General features: G+C 37.9%; 2 protein-coding genes across 4 annotated transcripts in view; both read left to right on the top strand.

The window, feature by feature from the left end:
* The first annotated feature begins 679 nt into the window (after positions 1–679).
* On the top strand, positions 680–23330 carry FEM1C (fem-1 homolog C). 2 transcript variants are annotated; one of them, XM_079916172.1, is made up of 3 exons: positions 680–822; positions 2182–2899; positions 18665–23330. In XM_079916172.1, the coding sequence occupies exons 2-3, from the start codon at positions 2356–2358 to the stop codon at positions 19969–19971; spliced, it is 1851 nt and encodes a 616-aa protein (XP_079772298.1). In that variant the 5' UTR covers positions 680–822; positions 2182–2355; the 3' UTR covers positions 19972–23330. The 2 variants fall into 2 exon arrangements, with proteins under 2 accessions (XP_079772298.1, XP_079772297.1); XM_079916171.1 differs by lacking the exon at positions 680–822 and adding an exon at positions 1165–1329.
* A 1846-nt stretch (positions 23331–25176) lies between these two features.
* The window catches only part of CCDC112 (coiled-coil domain containing 112), a 234437-nt gene continuing 232653 nt past the window's right edge, over positions 25177–26960 (top strand). For both annotated transcript variants that reach the window (XM_079918786.1, XM_079918787.1), the window contains exon 1: positions 25177–25350. The gene's annotated coding sequence lies outside the window, so the exon portion shown is untranslated. The remainder of the gene's footprint in view (positions 25351–26960) is intronic.

Below are 26960 nucleotides of genomic sequence, written 5' to 3'. Positions count from 1 at the left end.
AAAAAATGAGAAATCTTTAGAGTATATTAAGGTAAAAAAGCAAAATATGTAGTTGTATGTAAATTATTATTTCAATTATACAAAACTACATAAAATTCTGGACAATACTATAAGTAAATATGCAAAAATGAAGTGATTTTTAAATAAAATGTCTTTAATGTTGCATTACTTTTTAAGTAATAATGCTAATTACACTTATGATACTGGGGGTCAGATAATGTCTAATCTAACATTCTCTTTCTCTTAACGGTACCAAAAAACTGTGTGTGAGTTCAAGTCCCCCAAAATAAAGTGTTCAAGAGATTGAAAACTACGTTTTTCAAAACTATTTTCTCATCATGATTCACTATGGGTGTTAAGTCTCCAAACATATTTAAACTCTTCCTCACCCTAGTTTAAAACATCCCATGTGTTAACGTCATGAATTCCACAAGTTTATTTCCTGCTGCACAAAGTAGTAATTCTTTTCATTTATATTAACTTTTTAGCTTCCTCTCATTTCCTGGTTTTACTGTTCAGAGTGAAGAACTCGATGACTTACACTGCTGTTAAGCTTTATCATTCCTTGTAGCTTTATATTTTCTTAGAGTTCATATTTTTATAAACTAAGCCATGTTTGGCAGCCTCCAAAACTAAGCTTTTTCTCAAGTTTGTTGCGTTTTTCTTGTTTTGCTTTTTTGAGGCCTCATAACGAGCTCGGTATATTCCAGGGCCCAGCAAAGGAAGGAACCTTAGAAGAGACTAGTTTGAGAGAGTTGATGTCTGCGAGAAAGAAAGAATGGCTACCACCCCTCTGGGGGGTTATGGCCTTGGAACCCAAAGGTACCCGAAACCAGCGCCCCGAAAGGTGGAGCGCGGAGCAGCCCCCTACACCTCGACAGCCTCCCCGCCAACCTTCGGCGGCCGCCTCCGGCGTGGCCCCGCCCCGCCCCTCCCCGCCCCGCCCCTAGGCGGCTGCTCGCGGCAGCCGCCGCCCTCCCCCGGCCCAATGGCGAGGCTGCCGCGTCGGTGATGTGAAGCAGTGCTCTGGCACGTCCGGCCCCCGTCCCGCAGTCCATTACACCATCCGCCGCGGCTGCTGCTGTAGCCGCTGCAGCCCGCGCAGACTGGGAGGGCGGGAGGCAGTTCGCCGGGGCGGGGCGGGGCGAGGCGAGGCGGGGCGAGCGGCGCGGCCGGATTCATTCCTGTGGGGCGCGGGGTATGGAGAAGCTGTGCGGCCGCAGGCGGAGCTGGGCGGTCCGGACGGCGGCGCGGATAGCGGTCTCATTTTGAGGGGGCAGCCCGAGCCCGAGCGGCCGGCGGCGGCGGGGAGGACTAGCCCCGTGGCAGGTAGTGGAGGCGGCGGCGGCGGCGGTCGGCCGAGCCCGGGCCGCGGCCTGAGGCTCCCGCGGGGAGGCCTGGGCGGGAAGGGGAAGGAGGGCGCTCGCAGGAACGGAAGGCGGGCAGCGGGCTGGAGGCCACAGGCTGATCGGCCTGCGGGAGGGGGTCGTGGTTGATGGAGGAGCTTGGGGAGGGGGCTGCCCCTATCGGGAAAAGGTAGAGGTGAAGGTTGTGTAGGGGCGGCTGTGGTTTGGGGAACCTACGGACCCCTTTGCGGGGCGGGGGGTGGGGATCAGAATGGGGCGGGCGAAGTTAGCTAAAAGGCAGCCGGATTTCCTGAGAGCCTCGAGTAGTTTTAAAGGAGAGGGAACCTTTTGGGTGAGGGTTTTGGCGTTAGCTGGCCGCGGTTTGTTGGGTCCGACCTTTTTTGTTCCTTCTCGAAAGCCATCCTGGCCACGGCGAGGCCTTGCAGCCTCGCGCCCTTGGCCCGCTCTCCTCTGCAGATGTGAGAAAGGGAAACATTTCTGCACCCGCGTCTCCTGCCTCTTTGGGTTGTACTCTCTCTGGGCGTGTGCAAAGCAAAACTAGCCCAAAGCTTGGCTGGTTAGGAGGCGAGAAAACCGGTTGCCTGTAGTGTTTAAATTTACCGTATACAGAGAAGAGACTGTCTCCCACCATAACATTTGGGTCTCTGTGTGTATCTTTTTTGTATTCTTCTTTCCCACCTTTTTTGGGGAGGCGGAGTAGTCCCTAAAGTGTGGCTCCCCCCGCCCCCAGGAGTAAAAATTAAGAAAACCTAGTGTTTTCGCCTTTACCTATGGAAATTTCAAAACCGCTACTTTTTTTTTTTTCTTTCTCCAGTTTGGCGCTCTGGTTGTCATATGTTGGACGACAATAGACAGAACATACATCCGTTCTGGGGCGCCGTGATTAACACTGAACTTTGGTTCCTGTAACCCTTGCCTGTGTCAATAGAGTTAAGCTGGAGCTTTGCTTTGAAAGATAAATAAAGCACAGCCTCTCAACTGGACATAAATGGATCTAAAGACAGCAGTATTTAATGCAGCTCGAGATGGCAAACTCCGGCTTCTCACCAAATTGTTGGCAAGCAAATCTAAAGAGGAGGTTTCCTCCTTGATCTCTGAAAAAACAAATGGGGCCACCCCACTCTTGATGGCCGCCAGGTATGGGCACCTTGACATGGTGGAATTTCTCCTAGAGCAGTGCAGTGCCTCCATAGAAGTCGGGGGCTCGGTCAATTTTGATGGCGAAACCATTGAGGGGGCTCCCCCTTTGTGGGCCGCTTCTGCAGCAGGACATCTGAAGGTGGTTCAGTCTTTGTTAAATCATGGAGCGTCTGTCAACAACACGACTTTAACCAATTCAACTCCTCTTCGAGCTGCCTGTTTCGATGGCCATTTGGAAATAGTCAAGTACCTGGTAGAACACAAAGCTGATTTGGAAGTGTCAAACCGACATGGGCATACATGCTTGATGATCTCATGTTACAAAGGACACAAAGAGATTGCTCAGTATTTACTTGAAAAGGGGGCAGATGTTAATAGAAAAAGTGTTAAAGGTGAGTTCATATTCATTTTAATTTTTTAAGTGTTTACCACTTATTTTCAGGAAGTTTGATACATAATAATAAGCAGTGGTGTTGAGTAAGCCAACACTGACAGACCTATTTTGATTAGGTATCCCTTCCAGTATAACCTTGTTGATTGTTTCTTTGGTATTTGATAGTACATGGGACAAATGTGATTTAAAAAAAACACCCTCTATCACTGTGTTAAGCCGCATTTTCTCTTTATTTGGAGTAACTTACAATTTATGGGAAGTGGGTTCCCCAAAGTTTCGAGCATGTTAGTGGCAGTTGATCTGAGCCATTAGACTTGTGTTTACTTAATTTACTTAGTTTACTTAACTTGATTTAATATATTTTTCTTAGTTTTATTTTCTTAGAATACCCTTGGAGTAGAAACTACTATACTTAGTGAGTCATTGTCATGTTTGTCTTATGTAGGCATTTCATTTGTTATTCTGTCAGGGATGGCTAGGCCATACTGACCCGGGAGGATTAATATCCATGAAAAGGAGAAAATCTGTTCCCTTATTCCATACTTACTGTGTGGCCAATAGAAAATCCTTTCATTAAATATAGCAAGAGAGAACAGATTTTTTTAAACTGCCACAATGCCCAGAGCAGAACAAGGACTAGGTTAAGCAGATGTGGATTTGCTGACTAGCAACAATGTAAACTTCTTTGTCCAGAAGAAGAGTTCAGGTTTATGGTCATGTATACTGTTCAGATGATAGTTTAGGATTTTTTTAACCCTTAAAAACAAATGTTTTGATAGTATAATATTAATACTTAGCATTATTTTCCTTAAACATATTTGTTTATACAACAGCAAAGTAATTCACTGCGTAATATTAAAAAACTATAAAACTTAAAGGAGCATACATACATGGTAAAAAAAAAAAAATCACACAATATAAATTGGTTTACAGTGTTTAGTATGAAAAATAAGTCTTAACACCCTTCATTTCTAGACCTCCAACCCACCAGCTACCATTGTTTACAGTGTTTTGTGTGTCCTCAAGATAGTCTATGCAAATACAAGTATACTTGTCTGTATATCTCTCCCTCTTTCTTCTTTGTTAGTTGATGCATACTGTTCTTTCTTTTTTTTCAATTTAATTTATCTTGAATGTCATTCAGCTCCAACACACGTGGCTACCTCATTCTGTTTCATGGCTACACAGTATTTCATTGTATGAGTGTGCATAATTTATCTAGTCCCTGTTGACAGACAGGTCACATCCAAAATAAACAATGCTGCTGTGAATATTCTTGAACAAATCTGTGGCTTTGCACACTTATGTGAAAATAATTGTATTATAAATACCTGTAAGTGTAATTGCTAAATCAAAGTGAATGTGCAGTTTATCATTGTGATAGTGACTGATTGCCTCTCAGAGTGGCTAAACCACACAATTATGGGGCACCACATAGTTACTGGACATATTTACTGAAGTTAGTATAATCTTTTTTAAAAAGGTTTGTCATAAAAATGTTACAGCCACATTGTGATTTTTTTGTAAATTTTTTTCCTGAGGAAATATAAAATCTCACAAAATTCCAGCACTTAGAGATAATCCTCCCAAAGATACTGAATTTTGCATTTAGATATATGTATGAAATTTTATTTTATATGCTCTTCTGTACTTGTTTTTTAGCTTAATAAATGTTATCCTTAATGTCATTAATAATAGCTCTTTAATTTCAGTAGCTGCATACTCTTCTACTAATGGAGTTTTACATTGCTTCTGCCTTCTCACTATAAGAAATGTTTCTGTAAACATTCTTTCTTATGAATGATTTATTGTTTCTGATTATCTTTGATGTAGGTGTTGGGTAAAAGGACAGCATGACTTTCTTTTTTTTTAAACAATCATCATTCTTTTAAAGAATGTTTGTTTTAAAAGAACAAATTACTGCTTAATTGACCGTGTTAGTATTGGGAATGCTTTGAAATCATACCTAGAAGAGAAAGGGTTAAAAGGTATGGCTGCATGTTTAGGCTTGTTGAATTTTTAGTTTGTTTTGGGCTTTTTATTCATCAGCCTAATGATGTAGAGATTGTTGATAAACTCACGTATTTAAATCAAATTGGGGCATGTTTTAAACTTAGGTCACTGGAGAGGTTAGTACTGGTACTATTTTTCATTCTCTTTTTCAAAGTTCTTTATACTTCTAGAGATATAATGTATGGGAGAACTATAGTGTAAATAGCCCATATTTTAGTGAGCATTTTCCCTTAGTAAAGTGTGAACAATATTTAACTTGATTACCTTTGCTATTTCAGAGGTAATAAAACCTTTTAACACCATCATCATATAGTTTTGTACTTGAGGATGTGTATACTCCCTCTTCTGGCTAATTCTAGAGTTTTTTCTTTTTTTACCTCAGTATCAATATCTAGTATTTATGCTGTTTAAAGAAGTACACATAAGAGAAAACAATTTTATACCAAAAATTGTTTTCATATAGCTTCAGTTTTATATACATACATATATACACATAATACATACGTGTGTAGTATATGTATATATAACATATCACTTTGTGTGCAGTACTTTAACTTTTGCATAGTGCCTTTTAAATTTGACAGTGAGTCTTAAAGAATATTGGGGGCAGATTAAAGTACGTATGTACCTCCCCCGCTCTGGTCCTGAAGCTTCCATTCTTTGATAATTCCCTCATCGATTTTTCAGATTTTTTTTTATTTTATGGGTTTGGGGGGTAATAAAAAAACAGGAACTATTTGAAACTGAGGCAGGAACACTGGAGAAGGATCTGGTAGAGTGTCAAGAAAGGATTTTTTTTTCCCACATTTTTATCCCCATGCAAAAAATGGAAAAGACTGATAAGATGAGGGATAAAATGGGATAATTTCTTAGGAAATTTTATATGTAAACTGTTGGAAATGGTTCTGAAGAAGGAAAATGTCAGTAGATTATGCTTGGTTTGCTTAAATATAAAATGCATGTGACTTCTACCTTCCATTACTTTTTAACAGGCAGTTGACATTTGAATATATTATCTAACCTCTTTCCATTACTTTTTAACAGGCTGTTGGCATTTTGAACATGTTTTAACCTAAGGTGGAATTCATTCATTAATTGAGAGAGCACTTATTGAGTCCCTTGAGTGTGCCAGACTGTTTGACTTAGGATATACAAAGATGAGTAAGACAAGATATCCAGTCCTTGATTCCCTGCTCTTCAGGAGCTCATGGCTTGTTTGGAGAGACAGGTTCATAAGCAGATACTTAAACCACACTGTGGTAAATGCAGCAGTAGTGCTTTCTTGTTTTAGATTTTTGGAAATACTTTATCCCCAACTAACTCATTACCTGAGGGGACAGTGGGTTCCATTTTTTCCCATGCCATTCAAAAGGGGGAGAAAAACTGAGATATTTAGAAATGCTGCTGCAGTTTAACACAACAGTTCATTTTTGAGACAGGAAAGTTGGTTGCTATTTAAATATAGACCTCAAATCAGGAGTGATTAGACAAGCCCATCTTAGGGCCATAACACTGATCTCAGTACTTCACGGTTATAGTCATCTTTGGCTTTCTTTGGTTCTTTTTTTTTTTTGTGGTACGCGGGCTTCCCACTGATGTGGCCTCTCCCGTCACGGAGCACAGGCTCCGGACGCGCAGGCCCAGTGGCCGCGGCACGCGGGATTCTCCCGGACCGGGGCACGAACCCGTGTCCCCTGCATCAGCAGGCAGACTGTCAACCACTGCGCCACCAGGGAGGGTTTTTTTTTGTTTGTTTATGTTTTGACTCATAATAGGACTTTGCAGATCTATGGAAAAGTTACTTAAACCCTCAATTCTGCTTTTACACCCAAATTTGACTGGAAATTGAGCACCTGAAAGTGATTGGTTGAGTACTACAGACCTATATAGAACAGCTCTTTGAGTTGGGATTGGGGAGACTGGCCCCAGAGGACAGGCTATCCTCACGCATGGGTCAATTATTTTAGATACCCAAGGTAATTAAGTAAATTAGTAATAGGATAATTCCTGTGCATTTTCTGTAGGCCAGATATTGTGTTGGACATTGTGGAGGCTCTGAAAAGATACAGCACATCACATTTGTTCACCGATAAAGGAATGGTATAAATTCATCATATAGGATTTTGGAAGAGTGTACTGACTGGAAAGGCCTCATGGAGTTAACTGGGCTTTGAAAGGATTGTTGGAGTTGAGATCTGCAGAAGGGATTTGATCCAGTTTTTAAGGCTTAGGAAATGGCATAAGGAAAGACACATTGAGAAATATGCTTGGAGGGTACAGAAATTGGAAAGTAGCATATTTGGACCAAAGGGCAGTCAGGGCTAGAGTATAAAAGGACATTGACTTCCAGGTAAAGGAGTTTGACTTTATTCTTTATGCAGTGGTAGGTAAGTCGGTGAATGTTTTCAGCAGAGGAACGACTGAGGTGTTTTTTTTTTTTTAGAGAAACCCATCTTAGTACATTCTAATTCTGTTACATTGTGAGCTCATTGAGGCTAGAGACCTGGTGTTTGTATCCATGTGTTAGAAAGAGTAATCTGGCCCACAGGGGGCAATTGATAAATGAGTTTGTTGAATGAATGTGTTGCATTTAGGAGAGGAAAGATTATAAGCTCTTGGATGGCAAGGACTGTTTTCTGGTCCTTGTAGTACAGAAATACGTACATGAAGACATTAAGACAGTGATGGTGAAAAGTGAGTGGTACAGGTAGAACTCTATAGGAGCTTAGAAAAGGGAGAAAACCATGTAGGCTCGTAAGTATGGTTAACTTTAAAAGGGTTTGAGAGAGCTAGATCAGGCAGTTTTTTGCCTCGTTTTTAAAAATAAATAAATCTTTTATTTATTTATTTATTTATTTATGGCTGCACTGGGTCTTCGTTGCTGCATACAGGCTTTCTCTAGTTGTGGCGAGTGGGGGCTACTCTTTGTTGCAGTGCAGTGGCTTCTCTTGTTGCGAGCACGGGCTCTAGGCGTGCGGGCTTCAGTAGTTGTGGCACGCGGGCTCAGTAGTTGTGGCTCACGGGCTCTAGAGCACAGGCTCAGTAGTTGTGGCACATGGACTTAGTTGCTTCATGGTATGTGGGATCTTCCTGCACCAGGACTCAAACCTGTGTCTCCTGCATTGGCAGACGGATTCTTTTTTTTTTTAAACCTTGGTTTTATTTATTTATTTATATTAATTTAGTTTAAATCTTTATTTTTGGCTGCATTGGGTCTTCATTGCTGTGTGCGGGCTTTCTCTAGTTGTGGCAAGCAGGGGCTACTCTTTTTTGTGGTGCGCGGGCTTCTCCTTTCAGTGGCTTCTCTTGTAGCAGAACACGGGCTCTAGGCACGTGGGCTCAGTAGTTGTGGCACACAAGGCTTAGTTGCTCCGTGGCATGTGGGATCTTCCCAGACCAGGGCTCGAATCCCTGTGCCCTGCATTGGCAGGTGGATTCTTAACCACTGCGCCACCAGGGAAGCCCACCAGGCGGATTCTTAACTACTGTGCCACCAGGGAAGCCCCTATTTGCCTCTTTATTATGGAAGTTTTCTAACTTATATGTAAGTGGAGAAAGAGAGAAGAATACTTAGAACCATTATGTATTTATCACCTTGCTTCAGCATTTATCCACATTTGCTAATATATGTTAAAAAATATATTTCTCCCTCCTTTTGTTCTCTGCAGTAGCTTGAAGCAAACCCCAGGCATTCTTTCTCTCCTATAGTATAGGCAGTTTAGGGTATAGATGTATTTCAATCAAGAGAATGTTAAAAAAAAGAAATCCTTTTTTTCTCTTATCCACTGTAAATCCAAAGGAATTTCATGTAAGAAAATCTCCATTGTAAATTAAGAATGGTTGGTATTAAGAGAATGGACAAGGATAATGACTATTGTCATGTAGGTAGTTTATTTGTATACTTCAGGACTGAGAGTGTTGGAAGCTGAAATTCTGTTTTTCTTTGAGAACTCTAGCTCAGCTCTTGGTTACCTCAGAACACACCTAGTAGCAGAGAAGAGTGAAAGAGAGGGATTTAAAATTTCTTTCTACTCTGTAACATTCCATACTTATTTTGTTATAATAATAATGTTTAACTAGTTGAATTCATTAACATTTTAATCCCAGATCAAGTTGCTCCTGCAAGTCGTTTCTTGTTCATCCTTTTCCCTCCTGTATCTCCTGGCACACTTTCTCTGTGTCTTCGGGGAAACTTGGCATCCTAGTTGGGGAAGCTAAGCTGTAGATGATGTGTCTATTGAGTGCAGTAGGGAAATATCTATTGTGTTCCTCTATCCGTGAAGATTGGATTGTAAACTGTGTCCTCACAAGATTGAACTGAAGATGGTGAAAATGAGTAGCTCCTGAACACTACTGCTATTTCAGAGTCATCCCCAGCAACACAAATTTAAGGCAGTGGTTAAGTTTTACTTATTGATCTTTTAGCTACATATAGTTCCCTCACTGAGTTCATCTTTATGAGATTTTAATCACATTGATTAATTAAATTTGTTTAAAAGAAAATTTAGGAAGCCCATGGCATTCTAAAGATGTATGCTACTGAGACATCGGGAATGCATGTGTTGGAAGATAGAGGTGGAAGAGTTGGGGAGAGGCCCAGGTAAAGAAGTCACACGGATGCAAATTTGATTAAAATATCTCTTCCTCTTTTTTCCCTACCTTTGGGTAGAGCTTCAGTTGAATAGAGAGTCTGAACTAGAATGTAAGTCTGAATTGTAATGTTGATGTTTTCATCAACTTATGTTGTGTAATCTTCATCAAATTATACTATTATTAGTTGAATTTAGTCCTGATCCCTTAGCTCAGATATTACTGCTTGCTATCAAGACCCATTTCAAAGGCAAGTCCTCATCCCCCTTGAGTCACATGAATGCATCTTGAGCATTTTTTAGCATTTAACTTTGTTGTGAGCTCAAGGACCTGTATTGTTAAATTTCTCTGTGTTCCTAGCTCACTGCCTTATATAAAGAATTAATGAGGGGAAGGCACGTGGTAATCTTAATACCAGTAGTTTTTTATCATCTTTTTTTTTTTTTTTTTTTGCGGTACTAGGGCCTCTCACTGTTGTGGCCTCTCCCGTTGCGGAGCACAGGCTCCGGACGCGCAGGCTCAGAGGCCATGGCTCACGGGCCTAGCCGCTCCGTGGCATGTGGAATCTTCCCGGACCGGGGCACGAACCCGCGTCCCCTGCATCGTCAGGCGGACTCTCAACCACTGCGCCACCAGGGAAGCCCCCTATCCTATTTTTGATTCTTTTTTTTTTTTTTTCAAACTCTTGTCCTTGAGTATCTCTGGTGTTACAGCATACATGGGGAAGGGAAATATTCTGAGCAGAGGAACCTTCTAGTGCTCCTTTGATATCCTAAAGTTTTCCTCTTCACCCCTTCCCGCCTGCTCCCTTAACACATACCAATTAGCTATTCCAGGAGTAAAATGCTTGCAATCAGCCTTGTTATGCAGTTGAACTGCACCCCTCCCCCCCCCCCCGCCCCCATGTTTATAGGTGGACCTCTCTTTAAAGACTCGGCTTAGCCCCAGCTGCAAGGTAGTAGAATGGATGCCAAGCACAGCAGGCTAAAGAGGAGAGATGATGAGCGAGCTGGAGCTGTCGTGTTAGCTGACTCTTCTCGCCGCACGACAGGCCAGCAAATCGGGAGACGAGGTGTTGAGGCAAGGAGTACCACTTTATTCGGAAAGCTGGCAGACCGAGAAGATGGCAGACTAGGGTCCCCCAAAAAACCACCTTATGGGGTCTGGATGCCAGTTTTTTTTACAGAATCGGAAGTAAAGTAAAAAGGCAGAATAGAGAGGGAGAGGTGGGGAGGAAGTAAAGTAAAAACGGCCATCAGTCTTGGAGAACATCTGGAATGGCCAGCCTCCCGGAGGGGATGTGTTAATTTCTTTTTTTCTTGCAGCCATTCACAGGTGGGTAGGGTTCCCTGAGGCAGGAAATTATGTATGATTATAATAACAAAAGCAACGAAAAGCAAAGGCTAAAGTCCAAGAAACAGATCCAACATGGAGTCAAAATTGGCTGTTGCCTGTTACAATAAGAACTGTTTTTGTGCATTTCCAGACAAATCTGTTATGATAAAAAACCTTTTAATTGCTGTTTCTATCAGTCAAAACTTATACTTTACTAAAAACAAATACTTTGATTTTAAAACAGCTTTGAGACATAATTCACATACCATTCACGCATTTAAAAACCACCCATCATTGATTTTTAGTATGGTCACAGATTTGTGCAGCCATCACGACAATTACTTTTTTTATTTTTTATTTTTTTGGTTGTGTTGGGTCTTTGTTGGTACGCGTGGGCTTTCTGTAGTTGCGGTGAGTGGGAACTACTCTTCGTTGAGGTGCGCAGCCTTCTTATTGCAGTGGCGGCTTTTGTTGCAGAGCATGGGGTCTAGGCGTGCGGGCTTCAGTAATTGTGGCACACGGGTTCAGTAGTTGTGGCTCGCGGGCTCTAGAGCACAGGCTCAGTAGTTGTGGCGCGTGGGCTTAGTTGCTCTGCGGCATGTGGGATCTTCCTGGACCAGGGCTTGAACCCGTGCCCCCTGCGTTGGCAGGCGGATTCTCAACCACTGCGCCATCAGGGAAGCCCAGTTCCCTAAGTTTTGAAAAACATAAACTGTAATTTAACCACCACTACAATAGAGGTGGAATGAAAACTTCCTGTATGCCCCTTTGCAGTTAACCATTCTCTCAGCACCCACCCTCTGGCAATCACTGGTCTGTTATCTGTCCTTATAGTTTTTTAGGCATTAATTTTAATAGTGAAAATTCTGAAGGAATGCAGATGTCCATCAACAGAGAAGTGTTTATGTAAATTATGACATGCCTCCTTACTTGAACTTTAACCATAAAGCCATTAAGAGTGATTATGTAGTATCTGTGTAAATAGTTCATGTAGACTATATACATGGAACATGACAAAATGACTAAGATGTAGGTGAAAAGCAGGAAACAGTTGTATATTTTCTGATTACAACTTTATCAAAATATACTATGTAAAGACACTTGGAGACATGACATAGTGGCTGTAAAATTATGCTTTTGTATTGGGGGTTTTTTTTGACCTCTGTTTTCTTAACTTTTAAGTAATGGTCTAGGTTATAATTCAGAAATTTTTTAGGGCTTCCAGGGCATGAAAGTGTGGCAGTTATATACTTAACCTGTTAGAATAATAAAGGTGATCCCCTCCTGCTAAGATTTTACTTTTTTTTTTTTAATGTATTTATTTATTTTTGGCTGCGTTGGGTCTTCGTTGCTGTGCGCAGGCTTTCTCTAGTTGCAGCGAGCAGGGGCTACTCTTCATTGTGGTGCACAGCCTTCTCATTGCGATGGCTTTTCTTGTTGCGGAGCATGGGCTCTAGGTATGCGGGCTTCAGTAGTTGTGGCACATGGGCTCTAGAGCGCAGGCTCAGTAGTTGTGGTGCACGGGCTTAGTTGCTCTGCAGTATGTGGGATCTTCCTGGACCAGAGCTCGAACCTGTGTCCCCTGCATTGGCAGGTGGATTCTTAACCACTGTGCCACCAGGGAAGCCCTAAGATTTTAGTTTTTAAAGTTATTTTGTCCTTATTTGAATCATTTTTTGTGATATCAAGTATTAAAAATTTAAGAATCTACCTTAGCTTTGATATTGTGCTAAATAACTGCTATCTGGGATATACAGGAAATATAACATAGGCTCTGTGTACTTTAGGAATAGACAGTTTAGGTAAGAAAACCTATTTGTGAAGCACTAACATATTATGTAAGGTATTACATAAGATTATAGTAGTAGATATAACATGAGTACTTACCAGGATGAATGAAACATTTATTCACCAGGCATTCTCAAAATGATAAATTGACATAGTATAACCAAGAAGGCCTCTTTGAGCAGCTGAAATTTCTGGTGCAACTTGGAGGAAAAGAAGTTAAAAAGGCAAAGAAGAAAGAGTATATTGACAGGAAAATTAAGAGAAGAGGCATGGAGGTGGAAGTAAGCGGGACTATTCCAGGAACTGGGAGAGGTAACTTAGAATACAGTGATGGGAAGCCTAAGCCGTTTCTTTGCCTTGTGTGTGGCTGGTATTGATGATGTCTTTTGGGTTAGAGAAGGTGTTGGCAAACTCTGGCCCAGAGGTCAAATCCTGCCCACCCCCTGTTTTTGTACTGCCTGAGAACTAAGATATATTTTTTATATTTTTTAATGGTTGAAAAAAAAATCAAATGAAGAATAATATATCATGACATGTGAAAATTACACAAAAGCCACATTTCAATGTCCATAAGTAAAGTTTTGTTGGAAAACAGCCATGTCCATTAATTTAACCAATTGCCTATGGATACTTTTTGTTATATGGTAGAGTTGAGTGATTACAACAGAGACCTTATGGACTGCAAAAGCTGGAATACTATCTAACCCTTTACAGAAGAAGTTTGCTGGCTCCTGGGCTAGATTCACAGAGCAGCATTCATACTGGAGATGACAACGAATGAGGCTAGAGAGGTAGGTTAGGGAAATATTTCTCTTTTTAAAAATCTATTTCCCAGAGTATATCTTCTTATGTGTGTTCCCACTACCAAGATTAAGCTTTACTTCACATGACATGCCTTCTAAAACTATAGATTTCTGCCTTGTTGCTTTCTCATCCTCACACAGATAGTGCTTTGAGAATCAATGCTGTAAAATTTTGAAATCTTAAAGATTTTCAGCTATTTCTTTAGAGGAAGCATGAAAGCTTTTGAGCTGGAAAGTAATATGATTGGTGGAAGTTTTATTATGATGCTTGGTTTATATTAGAAATAAATTATTCACTGGAGTGTAGTATGACTAGCATTTAAAATATGACCTTAGTAATGAGCAATACACTGAAATGGCAATTGGGAGACATGGGTTTTTATTTTACTACCAGTTTCTCTGGTTTCTGTTTGTAGAACAAGTTTATCTTCTCTACTTTGCATAGTTATTAATATAAGTTTGCAATAGTTAATACAATTTAGGGGAAAAATGCCGTGCTAGCATACTGGTACCTTTTCTCTTCATTTATTTCTGTTTTTTATTATTTGCTTCTAGTCTCTCTAGGTTTAATATATTGTTTTTCCCCTATAAGTTCTTGAGATGGAAACTTAGCTGTTTTTTCAAAAAGCCATTCTTTTCTAATGTACATTTAAGCATAGTTTAGCCATATCCCACAAGATTTTTTATTTAACATTTTTATTATCATCCAGATAAAAATATTTTCTGCTTTCCATTGGGATTCCTTCTTTGACCCGTGGGCTATTTAAAAGTATATTTTTAAATTTCAAATATGTGGAGATTTTTCTAGGGTTTTTTTTTTTTTCCGCTTGTTTTTAATCTAACTTGTATTGTGGACTTAGAACATATTCAGTGATTTCAGTCCCTTGACATTTGTGTGAGTCTCATTTTATGGCCCAGAATGTAGTCAGCATTTGTATATGTTCCATGTGTCCTTAGAAAAAAATTAAATTCTATAGTGTTCATTTAATTTTCAATATCCTTATTGGTTTTGGTCTCCTAAACTGAAAAAGGTGTGTTCTAATGTATTATGAGTGGATTTATCTGATTTTCCTTGTAGTTCTGTTGATTTTTGCTTTATTTATTTTGCTGTTTTTAGGTGAAAACAAATTTAGAATTATATCTTTCTGTTGTTTTGAATTTTATGCCATTATAAAATGTTTATCTGTAATCATGTATTTTGTTTTAAAGTCTACTTAATCTGATATTTTAATATCAGACTGCTTTCTTATGGTTAATTTTTGCATAAAGTATATATATTTTTTCATCTTTTCACTTAAACCTTTTTCTATCCTTACATTTAAGGTATTTCTCTTGTAAGCAGCATGTAGTTGAGTTCTATGTGTGTTTGTATTTTCAGTCTGACAGTTTTTGTCTTAATGGAACATTTAGTTTGCTTGTATTTAATGTAACTACTTATATATTTGGGCTTTAATCTCCTAGCTATTTACTGATTTTTATTTGTCTACCTGTTTTGCTTTGTTTCTGTCTTTGTTTGGATTATTTTTCATTTTTTCTCTATATTAGAGGATATAGTAATTATATGCATGCATAGCCTCTATTATTTTAGTGGTTACTCTAGATAGTACTACTTTGACTTATCAAAGGCTAACATAAATTTCTAATTTTACCTCTTTCCAAGCAAGGCAGAAATCTTAGAATACTTCAACTCCAATTACCCTCTTTACTTTTATGCTATTGCTGTCAAGCATTTTTCTTCTATATGTGTTTCAAACCCTGTTACAAGATACTATTTTTAACGTCAATATTTATTTAGATATCTCACAAATTTACCCTTTCTGTCAATGTTGATACTCTCCTTTCCAGGCTTCCATGTGGCTCATCTTTTCTTTCTCACCTGAAACGGTCCTTTACTTCACAGAATTCTAAGTTGGCATTTATTTTCCTTTAGTGCTTTAAGGCTTCTCTTGTTTCTGATTAGAACTTTGCTGTCAGTCTAATTGTTGTTCTTTGGCAGGTCATGTCCACCTATTCTTTGGTTTTAAGATTTTTCTCTTTGTCCTTAGTTTTTAATGGTTCTGCCGTAGAGTGCCTCAGTGTGGCTTTCTTTTTGTCTATCCTTGTTGTTTATAAAACTTATTAAATTTATGCTTAATCTTTCATCAGCTTCAGAAGATTCTCAAACTTTCTCTCTTTAAATATTGCTTTGGGCCTATTTTCTTACTCTACAATTCTGGTTTTAAGCATGTTATCCCTTCTGACATCGTTTCCTCTGTCTCTATAGTCTCCTGTTTTTCCATCCTTTCACTTGCATGCTTCTTTCTATGTATTTTCATCTGACTTAATTTTCTAGTTCACTAATTCTCTATTCAGCTGTGTGTAGTCTGCTTTTAAAGCCACCCATTGAGTTTTTCAGTTCTAGAATGTCCGTTTGGTTCTTTTTTGTAGTTTGCAGTTTTCTGTCTAATTCTCAATTTTTTTTTAAATATCTGAATACTCTAAGCATAATTATTACTTTAAAGTCTGTGTCTGATAACTGTATTATCTAGATCTTCTGTTGGGCTTTTCTCTTAGCTCTTATCCTTGGTTTTTGTGTTGTGGTTCCTTGTTTTCTCTTTTGTCCATTATTTTTGATTGGATACCAAACATTATATATGAAGAATATATAAAAATAATTTGAGCTCTAATATGATAATATCTTCATCTAAGTAGTATTTGTATTTGCTTCTGGCTTAATTACATATATACTTGCAGTTCTGGATCACTTTAATTCAATATAAAGATGATTTTAACTTGCATTTCAGTGCCTGTGAACGCTGGTTTCTTTGCACTTCACCTTAACTCCTAGAGAGCAGCCCTTCAGAGCTATAACCTAAAGTGTATAGGGATTTCTTAATGGGCTTTGGACTCCAGTTTTCTCCTCTAGCCCTGAAAGGTCAAAAGCTCTGCCCAGTTTTTTAGCTGCCTATTCCAGAATCAATAGAGGTCATTGGGGAAAGCTTCCCCAAATTCTGGACTTTACTTAACTAATTTTCTTTATTCTCCTGGATGTTGTCTCCCTGTGAGCTCTTACAGGCGGTCGTACAGATTTTTTTTAAATGCAGTTTTCAGCTTTTCTGGTTCTGATTGGGAGGGTAATCATGCTACCTCTGCCAATACTAGATGTGAGAGTCTCTTATTCCTTTAAAACAAAAAACAAAACAAAACAACATTTTTTCAGTATATGGTGTATTCAAAATATATATATTCTGCATTTTTCTAATATGTCAATTCAGTTACTTAAAAAACTGGCTTTTGCTGCATTCTTTTTCTTGATTTTATTGTTCTGAATAGAGAAGAATGCCATCTAAGCCTTCTGTTTATATTTCTATTATATTGTCTATTTCTTAGAGAAAATGGGAATATTAGGGATCCATAATTCAAAAGAGTTTTAAAAATATACTTAGTAGTAGTCATGTTTAATTGAAATTATTTTGAGCAAATGAACATTAGTAGTCAGAAGTTCTGGGCTCTCTTAGTGGTTGGTTACCATACACATTGCTAAAACATTCTATCAGACACCCTTCCATTGTAGACCATTGGAATCCTGGGTCACAACATATCCAGATTTTTTAATATAATCCCTATAGATATCATGGAAGACTAATAAACAGGATAAACTTGTGAAGAGATTTAAAGTCCTAATGTATTACAACTTGTGCTTTTTGGAATTTTATCTGTAGATCTGTTATGTGAAGTATTCAGGTTTAAACAACTTTCTAGTACACATCCTGTGTCAGGGGTCCTCAAGGCCACCCCCATGTTTGCAGGTAACTTAGCATACAGTTGTACTCATGGCTAAGAGTTATTACAGTGATATAATAAGGACATGTACCTGGATCATAAGAGGAAAGGCACAGTTGGGGCCTAGAGGAATCTTTGTGCAGGCTTTTTTATGCTCTCTCCTTCCTGTGAGGTCACAAAGAGCTGTCTTCCCCTAGCAACATAAATGCATGTGTGCAATATTCCTGCCCAGGGAAACCCATTTTGATTGATGAGAGGATGGTTAGAGACTCAATGTCCAGGTTTTTATTGGGCACTGGTCACAAAGGCACCCTCTGCTGAGCACATACGCAAAATTCCAGAGTCCCAGAAGGAAAGCAGGTAGTCAGCATAAAAGCCCACCCTTATCATTTAGGGAAAGTTTTATATCTTGGAACTGTTTACCAGACAACATTCCAGATGCCAGCCCAGGGCCATCCTTGCAAGCAGGTCTTTCTAAAGATAGCTGTCTCAGCCAGCTATATTAGTTATTTTTCACACACACAGCCTAAAAAGACTGTTGAAATTTTCTGTAAACAGTGTATGTAGATATCAAAGGTCTGCATGATAATTTCTGTTTTGATCATTAGTAGAATGTTTAGATTAAATTTAGGTAGCTAAATGAGTGATTATGTCTTAGTATGTTCCATCCACACAGCCTTTTACTAATGTGCCAGTGTCTATTGTCAGTTTTAATGCACGTGTGGGAAGAATCGGACGGTGTTAGAACATTTAGTACATTTAAAAAGAATGTTTAAGAAAATTAAATTACAGTGGGAAATAATCCATTATGAAAGGACACTTCAGATGTCTCCTTTTAAAGTTCATGTTGAACCACCCACATATTTTTTAGGTTTCAGTGGACTTGTTTTTCTTATGTGAGTTTTTTGAAGAAAGTATTGTACTTTGTTACCAAGATTTTTGACTAAAACAGCTGAGGTTCACTTGGCAATCAGAAATACTGAAAAAATAATTTCTGGCTCTTAGAATCAAATTGGAGACTCTTAGGTGTTACAGACTAGATTTCTTATTTATAAATGTGGAGTCTGACCCAGAAAGTTAAGTGACTGTCAGCAAAACTGTAAATAGGTGGTTAATTTCATTTCCTCAGTTTTTAGTTGTAGAATATACACTTGAAAACATTACTGAAAAATATCAAGAGGCCGTGGATTAATTTTGAATTTCATTTAGTGACTTTGAATATCTTTTCATGCCTTATTTTGTCATTTCGTTTATTCAAAGAATTTAACCAATATTTTTTCCCCGTGCTGTGTGTCAGACATTAGCTTTAGGTGCTGGGGATCATTTTTTCTTATTTGTAATCAAATTAAAGTATGTCCCATTGAGGGCAGCTTGGAGCTGCCTGCTTTTCTTTAGATTCTAAAGTATACATATGTATTACATTATATCCTGGTCCCTCAAATATGTTATCTCTTCTTTTCCTCCTCCTTAAGGTAATACTGCATTGCATGATTGCGCAGAATCTGGAAGTTTGGACATCATGAAGATGCTTCTTATGTATTGTGCCAAGATGGAAAAGGATGGTTATGGAATGACTCCCCTTCTCTCAGCAAGTGTGACTGGTCACACAAATATTGTGGATTTCCTGACTCACCATGCACAGACCAGCAAGACAGAAAGGATCAATGCTCTAGAGCTTCTGGGAGCTACATTTGTAGACAAAAAAAGAGATCTCCTTGGGGCTTTGAAATACTGGAAAAAGGCAATGAACATGAGGTACAGTGATAGGACTAATATAATTAGCAAACCAGTACCGCAGACACTAATAATGGCTTATGATTATGCCAAGGAGGTAAACAGTGCAGAAGAGCTAGAAGGTCTTATTGCTGATCCTGATGAGATGAGAATGCAGGCACTATTAATTAGAGAACGTATTCTCGGTCCTTCTCATCCTGACACCTCTTACTATATTAGATATAGAGGTGCTGTCTATGCAGACTCTGGAAATTTCAAACGATGCATCAACCTATGGAAGTATGCTTTGGATATGCAGCAGAACAATTTGGACCCTCTAAGCCCGATGACCGCCAGCAGCTTATTATCTTTTGCAGAACTGTTCTCTTTTATGCTACAGTATAGGGCTAAAGGTCTGGGAACCACTGTTACATTTGATGATCTTATGGGCATACTGTGCAAAAGTGTCCTTGAAATAGAGCGAGCGATCAAACAAACTCAGTGTCCAGCAGACCCATTACAGTTAAATAAGGCTCTTTCCATTATTTTGCACTTGATTTGCATATTAGAAAAAGTTCCTTGTACTCTAGAACAGGATCATTTCAAAAAGCAAACTATATACAGGTTTCTTAAGCTGCATCCAAGGGGAAAGAATAACTTCAGCCCTCTTCATCTGGCTGTGGACAAGAATACTACCTGTGTAGGGCAGTACCCTGTTTGTAAATTTCCATCTCTGCAAGTTACTGCGATACTGATAGAATGTGGTGCTGATGTGAACGTCAGAGACTCGGATGACAACAGTCCCCTCCATATCGCTGCTCTGAACAACCATCCAGACATCATGAATCTCCTTATTAAATCAGGTGCACATTTTGATGCCACAAACTTGCACAAACAAACTGCTAGTGACTTGCTGGACGAGAAGGAAATGGCTAAAAATTTGATCCAGCCTATAAATCATACCACATTGCAGTGTCTAGCTGCTCGTGTCATAGTGAATCATAGAATATACTATAAAGGGCATATCCCAGAAAAGCTAGAGACCTTCGTTTCACTTCATAGATGATAATTTGACTGTTGAAGCACGACTTGGTAACAGTTGTTTCATAAATGAGCACTGTTGTGGTAACACCAGCATTCATTTAGCTTGATTTCATCGTGCTCTCATTGGCTAAAGCATTGTAAGCATCAAATTTACAGGATTGGTTTCCCAGTATTTAATATAAATATAGCATATAATATATTGTTTGTGAATTATTGAGAAATGTAATCTCATATTCAGATTTCTAAAATTGTCTGCCAAAGGCTTATCCATTCTGGTTTTGTTTGCTGTTGGGTGCTTGGGATAGAGTTAACCATTTTTCAGTGGTGTCTTTATACTTTTCTGGTTTGTGAATTTTATACAATTGAATGTCTTTTTTGTGCTTCTTCCTTCTCTTTGAGCTTCTCCCCTGTTTCCACCTCATTTTTAACTTAACCATTTCTACTTATCAATTTCTTTCCCCTTATGGATCCATGTTAGGTTGTACAAGCTTTATGGACTTGTTACCATTTGCAGTTACCATAAGTGCTTTATCTTCTCTATGCACTGGCTTCAACTTGACTGTTGTATGTTAGCATATTTTCTATGCAGCAGTTGGTCACCTTCAACTCCGAAACACTGCTAAGTATGTTACAAAGTTCATTTTACGAAAGTACTCTTGTAGCATGACAATTTTTAGAGCTACAGGTTAGCTACCACAGCTCAAGCTTTTTTGTTGTTTTTTTCTTTACATCTGAGGTTTCTTTCTCTAATCCACTGAAATTATTGTGTGCTAAATTTGGGAAACAAAGCTATTCTAACTCATTAACCCAGTTGAAATTTAGGTCTGTCGTCTTAATATATCATGCAGTAAAAGGAAGAATCTTTGTAAAGTGACCCACCTTTCATGCTGCGCCAGCATTGTCCTGCTTGTGCTGATGATGTGATTAGGTGTAGAGAATTTGCTTAAATTTAACCTCAAAGTTTTATCACACAGCTTAATGAGTCACACTGAAGTATTCAGTAATTGAACTGCAAATCACTTTTATTTACAAAAAAGAGCTGAAGCATGTCAGTGGCATGATGCTTGCCAAGCCAGATCTAGGCATCTAGGATAATTAAGGTATTTTTAGTATGCAATTTACTGCCATAGTATCAGAGGTCAGTAACAGTGTTCCTTCTTTCTTCAAGCTTAAGTATACCTTTGAAGATAACTTGCATGAATTACTTTGGTCTCAATTATTTGTCACCCTAATTAAACACAAAAGGTTGCAGTGCTTCCTCTTCCCTTACTGAAAATTAGCTTTTCTTTTCTCTTTCTTTTTCTTTCTCTCTTCCTTTCTTTTCTTTCTTTCCTCTCTCCCTCCCTTCTTTGTTTTCTTTTTTTTTTTTTGGATTTTTTTTTTTTCACAGCTTTGCTAATGCCACAGAAAGGGCTCTTTTAACTTAAGAAAAAATAAGTGAAAAGTACTAAAAAAGATTCAGGTAATTATCATTCAGCACTTTATTGTTATTCAGAATAAAATTTATGATGGCATATTTGCCCTGCAAATGTCTTAATGCAATTGTTCTGAATAAAAAGCTCCTTATTGGTTTGAGGAAAAACTCAGTTTACCTGTGAGTTTAATGAGCCTGATCACTTGGATTTTTGTGTTGACATTTTATTCTGAGGGTTGATGTAGGGGTATTTAAGGAGTCATCATTGCAAACAGTCACATTAGGTTTATTTCATCTTTACTCAGTAAAAAACTTGTAATGAAGAATAGTAAATAAACAAAAAAGCATTAGACTTAACTTTCTGGTTAAATAATTGAAGTTTAATTTTTTAAGAGATATCCTTACTCATTTTACTAGGTTGTATATTTAATTTCACCATTGAAAAAGGTGATTTGGATATAAATGGTTGCTCTGCAACCTTTTGATGAAGAGATTTTAATATCTTGTTTACTATAGGAAAATTTGATGAAATATTTGAACTGCCACATAAATTAAGAATAGTTTGTGATTTAGATAATTATTCTGGAAATATCAGATATCAATTTTTGAAATCATTTGCCTCTGACCTTCTGGAATAAGAATTATATGCGTGAACAGCCTTTTTTTTTTTAAAGAAAGGAAAATTTTGCAAGTACAGTAAATCTACATTAGTTGATCTCAATAATTTTGGGGTGAACGGTGAGCAATTGGATTTTAACTGATTTAATATTCCTTTTTTTGGGAGGGTGTAGGAGGGCTTACATGCTCTTATAGTAAGGCACATCTCACACTGTTTTATAGGTGAATTTGAATTGTGCAACTCTAGTATAAAATAAGGATTTCTTTACATAGCATTTTCCCACCACTGAATATAGATAACTTAGAACTATTCCTCAGTCTTGATAACTGAAATGCCTTATTTCAATTAAGATACAGTTCTCTATTTGCCATCTCCCCAAATGATGTTAGGAGCTCTTGAAAAATCACGTAGTTTAAAAGCTCAAAATCGTCCATTTTATTTTAGAGGAGGTTGTTTCATAAATGTGCCCTCAGATACTGTTTAAGGCTTTTGTCAGAAAGTATTCACAAAATTGTGAGACTGAATTTAAAAAAAAAACTTAAGTTTGTGTTATTTTTTTTAACCAACAGATGAGTAATTTAATAATGAGCTAATTGTACTCTCAGCTGTACACTGTAGTATGGTAATGTTGGCTGGAGCTAATGTATAAGTTTTGGTTGCATTTCCATAAAAATCCCCTGTTAAGGCCTGCTGAATTTTAGATGTTCCACTCTTGATCATTTCTGTAAAAGAAATGGTCATTTTATTTAGATGCCAGTCTACATTTTAAAGACAAGTGGATTACAGATTTTAAAAAGAGTCATTTTCTTATCCATAAATCTGACAGGGACATTAGCCCAAATCAACCAAAGGTAATTTGGTGCCCATTATGATTTTGCAGTTAAGTGATTGCTCACTTGTAAAGTGACTTGTAATGTATAATGTTTTCGAGGCCCCCGTCTCCTGTGACTTGGGAAAACTGTTGAGGTTATATTTGAAAAAGTAGCTCTTTAAAATAATATTACCCAGCAGAAGCCTTAGGTTGAATTTTACAGGTATAATAATCCTTTTAATTTCCCCAGAATTGTGGGGGCCGGATGAGATAATAACCATATTCTTGTGCACTGTACCAGCAGCATTATTGCTTGGAACTTTAACCATTTTAGTTACTAGGAAAACTAAAATTAATTGTCATCTTTTTCTTTTTGCCCTCATACATCACTAAGCAACTAGTTTCTCTCCCTTTTGTCAATTCCCATTGTGTATTTTTCCAAAAAGTACTGTATTCAGATGCCAGCCAATAAACTGTCACACAATGGAAAATGATACGCCACAACATTCATTGTAAGGTTTAATAAAATTAAATTTGCGCCAAATACTAGTGTATTCTTATTAACTCAATACTTGACTGATGTTATCTTAAGGCATATGATAGTGGACTCCTTTCTCAAAAACACCTACTGGTAATTTATAGTCAGTTAGAACTCACGAGTTAGCATTTATTATTATACTAGTATGTAAAAAACAAAGATGATTTATGTAGTTTATTCTAATTTTTTTTTTCCAGTAAAGAGCACAGAAACTAAAGATACAGGAAGATTTTTGTTGTGAGATGCATGGGAGAGGGACTGCTTTTAACTCTTGTTTTTTAACTGGTCTAACTCAGTTTTTTAACTGAGTTTGATATTAAGTATCAGAAGTATATCATAAATATATTACTATGAAGGTAAATTTTATAAATTTATTTTCATCACTTTTAAATTGCAAAATGTAAGTAGTCCTTGTCTTTTCCTTATATGTAAGTTTCCTAATATAAGAAGTTTTAACAGATCCAGAAAATGCATAATTTCTAAACTCCAGGCATAAATTGAAATATTCAATTGTATGGGCTTTCCCCTTTTGAATCATTAACTTATCCATAACAAATACAGGCTTTGTCATAGTTTTCACAGGACCCTTTGAAGTGTTAGTCTTCTTTACCCTTGGTGCTATGGTTGTTCCCAACTACCACCACCAACATTTAAAAGGAAATCTTAGCAAATATATAAGGCTAAGAATATTTTTAAGGATTTGAGCAAAAAAAAAAGTTATTATATCCTTTTTTTCCCCTCCATTTCTGCACATTTAGAATGTTCTTTCTTGAGTAATATGGGGTTGTGGGAATTGTGAATTGGATCCTGTATGCCATGTTACCTTACGTTTTATTATAAGGCTCTTTTAAATAAGATTTTCTCTCCCTAAATTAACTCAGCTTTTAATAATTATCTCAATTTAGTTTCTTAATATAGAATGTCTGATTTAAAAAATAAAACAATACAGTTCCATGCCTTAAAAAATTGAAAATTTAAACTTTAAAATGGGATACACTTCAGACACATATGTTCACATTAAAGAGGGATTTGATTAGTAGTCCCACTAAAACAATTGGGTGCTTATTAATAACTATACTTTGGTGTAAGTCAAGGAGTGGAGTGGTTTAAAGTATTTCACATTGCCAAAGATGAATAAAAAAAGATAGTCTATTATAAAAACATTAACAAAACTTCCCAGTAATGTCTCTTCTAAAGTGAGGTCTCCTTGATTTATTTTAGACATAATTTGAGCCTTATTTTATTAATTTAATTTTTTCCTTTTCCAAAAGAAAATTTTGTTAATAGCAGGTTCCCCTCTTGTTTACATTATAGTACCAATTGATCCTAGGATTGATACTTATTTCTAAAATCCTTTCATCCGTATAAACAAATGGGTTTGTAGATTATAAAGTTATAAAGGATACTTGTGATAATACCTAGTTCAAAAACTTGAACTAGGTATTTTTTTTTTCTTTTTTTCTTTTCTAAACAAAATGATTTTTCTTTTTTTTTTTTTTCTAAACAAAATGTAGTTAACATATTCATTACAAGGGATTAACTAAAGACAATTGAAAAACAAAACTAAAATGACACCACAGGTTAAGATAACAAAGAAAGGACAGACCATCTAAGGAAAAACCAAGGCAACAGTGAAAGAGGCTGGACAGCTGGAGTCAGGGTTCTCACCGGGAGACCTGCTTTAACTAGACTTTCTTGCAGGTACTTACAGGTTGTGGGCATTTCTAGAACTTAGGAGCATGTGTGTTCAGAGAGCTGTCGAGGTTGGGTTCTAGTCGGTTCTGCACGGAGAACAGGTGGTCCTGATGTCACACAGGTGGACCCACTTGTTCTCGGAGATGTCCAGGCCGACGTGAGCCTCGCATCCACGTGGCGCTGGTACAGGGCTGAGGAGCTTCACTGCGCACGCGCTGCGATGGAAGCCACCCGGAACCGCAGAGACGGAGGCCTCAGGTCTTCGCAGACTGTTCCCGTTGCTCCGTGGATGGACCTCACCCATGTGGAAAGGACTGACTCAGGGTAGGCAGAAATTCCCTTGTCCCTAGACTTCCTGGGGGTCACCAGCTCCTACTGGAGCCTCTTTTTTTTTTTTTTTTTTTTGCGGTACGCGGGCCTGTCACTGTTGTGGCCTCTCCCGTTGTGGAGCACAGGATCCGGACGCGCAGGCTCAGCGGCCATGGCTCACGGGCCCAGCCGCTCCGCGGCATGTGGGATCTTCCCGGACCGGGGCACGGACCCGTGTCCCCTGCATCGGCAGGCGGACTCTCAACCACTGCGCCACCAGGGATGCCCCCACGGGAGCCTCTTGCCCACAGGCTTTCGGCGCCCCAGCTCGGGTACGTCCCACTCCTTTAAGGGCGGCTCCGATCGATCACCTTGATTCTTTAATAGCAGAAGTAATACCAGTTCAGTATTCAGTCAATAATATTGAATTCCTGCAGTAACAGACACTGTGTCAAATGATTATTCTATTCACTGTAGAAGCTTTTCGAAAATAAAAGAAAACCACCTATCTCATACCTCTCAGTTATACATGGTTAATGCTTAGGTATGTTTTCTTTTCTTTTTTTTTTGGTTCTGTTTTAAACCTTAAGTTCTTTCAAGACAAATTCTTAAAGCAATAGGTGGTAGCTAAAATTCGAAAAATAGAATTAGGTCAAGAATGAATTTAGATGAGTGTGACCTGTTTATAATGGAGTGTTAAGGGAAAATTAGGCATATTCTCCATGCTCTTTCAGGGTAATCTTCACGAAAAAATCAGTTAGCAAAATAAGTCCACATGCATTGTCAGTAGGTAACAATTCCTTCCTGTTTATCTCTGAAATAGCTGATGTTAGGATAGCTTCTATTCATCTAAATACAACTTATTAAAGAAATTATGGACGCTTTAGTTACACATAAAGAGCTTATATAATACATTTAAACCTTTCTGATTTTTCTATAATCTTAAAAATAAGCTGATATTTCTCATATTTAGTTCTTTCTCTACATCACTGACTTTGAACAAGTCTTGATATATTTGAATTATGAAAATTTTATTTTACAGATGAATTATACAAACTAGTAAGAGTTGTAGAATATTTTTATTTCTATGAATACTCCAAAACTTTAAAAAATTTTAGAGTAATTTTAGATTTACAGAAAAGTTGCAAAGATAGTTCAGAGAGTTCCTGTATACCCTTCATCTAGCTTCCCCTAATGTTAACGTCTCACATACACGGTACCTGTTTATCAAAACTTAGTTTGTCAAAACCAAGGAATTAACATTGGTATAAAACAATTAACGGAACTATAGATTTTATTTGGAGTTCACAGTTTTCCACTAATGTCCTTTTTCTGTTCCTGCATGAAATCTAAGCCACCACATTGCATATAGTCATTGTGTTCCCTTAGTCTGTTAACAGTTTCTCAGTCTTGTTTTCCTAGACCTTGATGTTTTTGTTTTTTGTGTTTTTTTGGATTTTAGAAAAGAAATATTTTTTTCTTTTCTTTTCTTTTTTTTAATTTTTATTATTTATTTTTATTATTTTTTTATATCTTTACTGGAGTATAATTGCTTTACAATGGTGTGTTAGTTTTTGCTTTATAACAAAGTGAATCAGTTATACATATACATATGTTCCCACATC

The sequence above is a fragment of the Stenella coeruleoalba genome (genome assembly GCF_951394435.1).
Source record: "Stenella coeruleoalba genome assembly, chromosome: 3".
In the NCBI taxonomy this organism is placed as follows: domain Eukaryota; kingdom Metazoa; phylum Chordata; class Mammalia; order Artiodactyla; family Delphinidae; genus Stenella; species Stenella coeruleoalba.
This window is presented reverse-complemented; position numbering and strand designations above follow the sequence as displayed.

What these genes read in the sequence shown, in the direction of transcription:
- FEM1C (XM_079916172.1), top strand. Translation starts at nt 2,356, where the DNA reads ATGGATCTAAAGACAGCAGTATTTAATGCAGCTCGAGATGGCAAACTC. An exon ending in TAATAGAAAAAGTGTTAAAG is followed by an intron (nt 2,900 to 18,664) that starts GTGAGTTCATAT and finishes CTCCTCCTTAAG; the next exon opens with GTAATACTGCATTGCATGAT.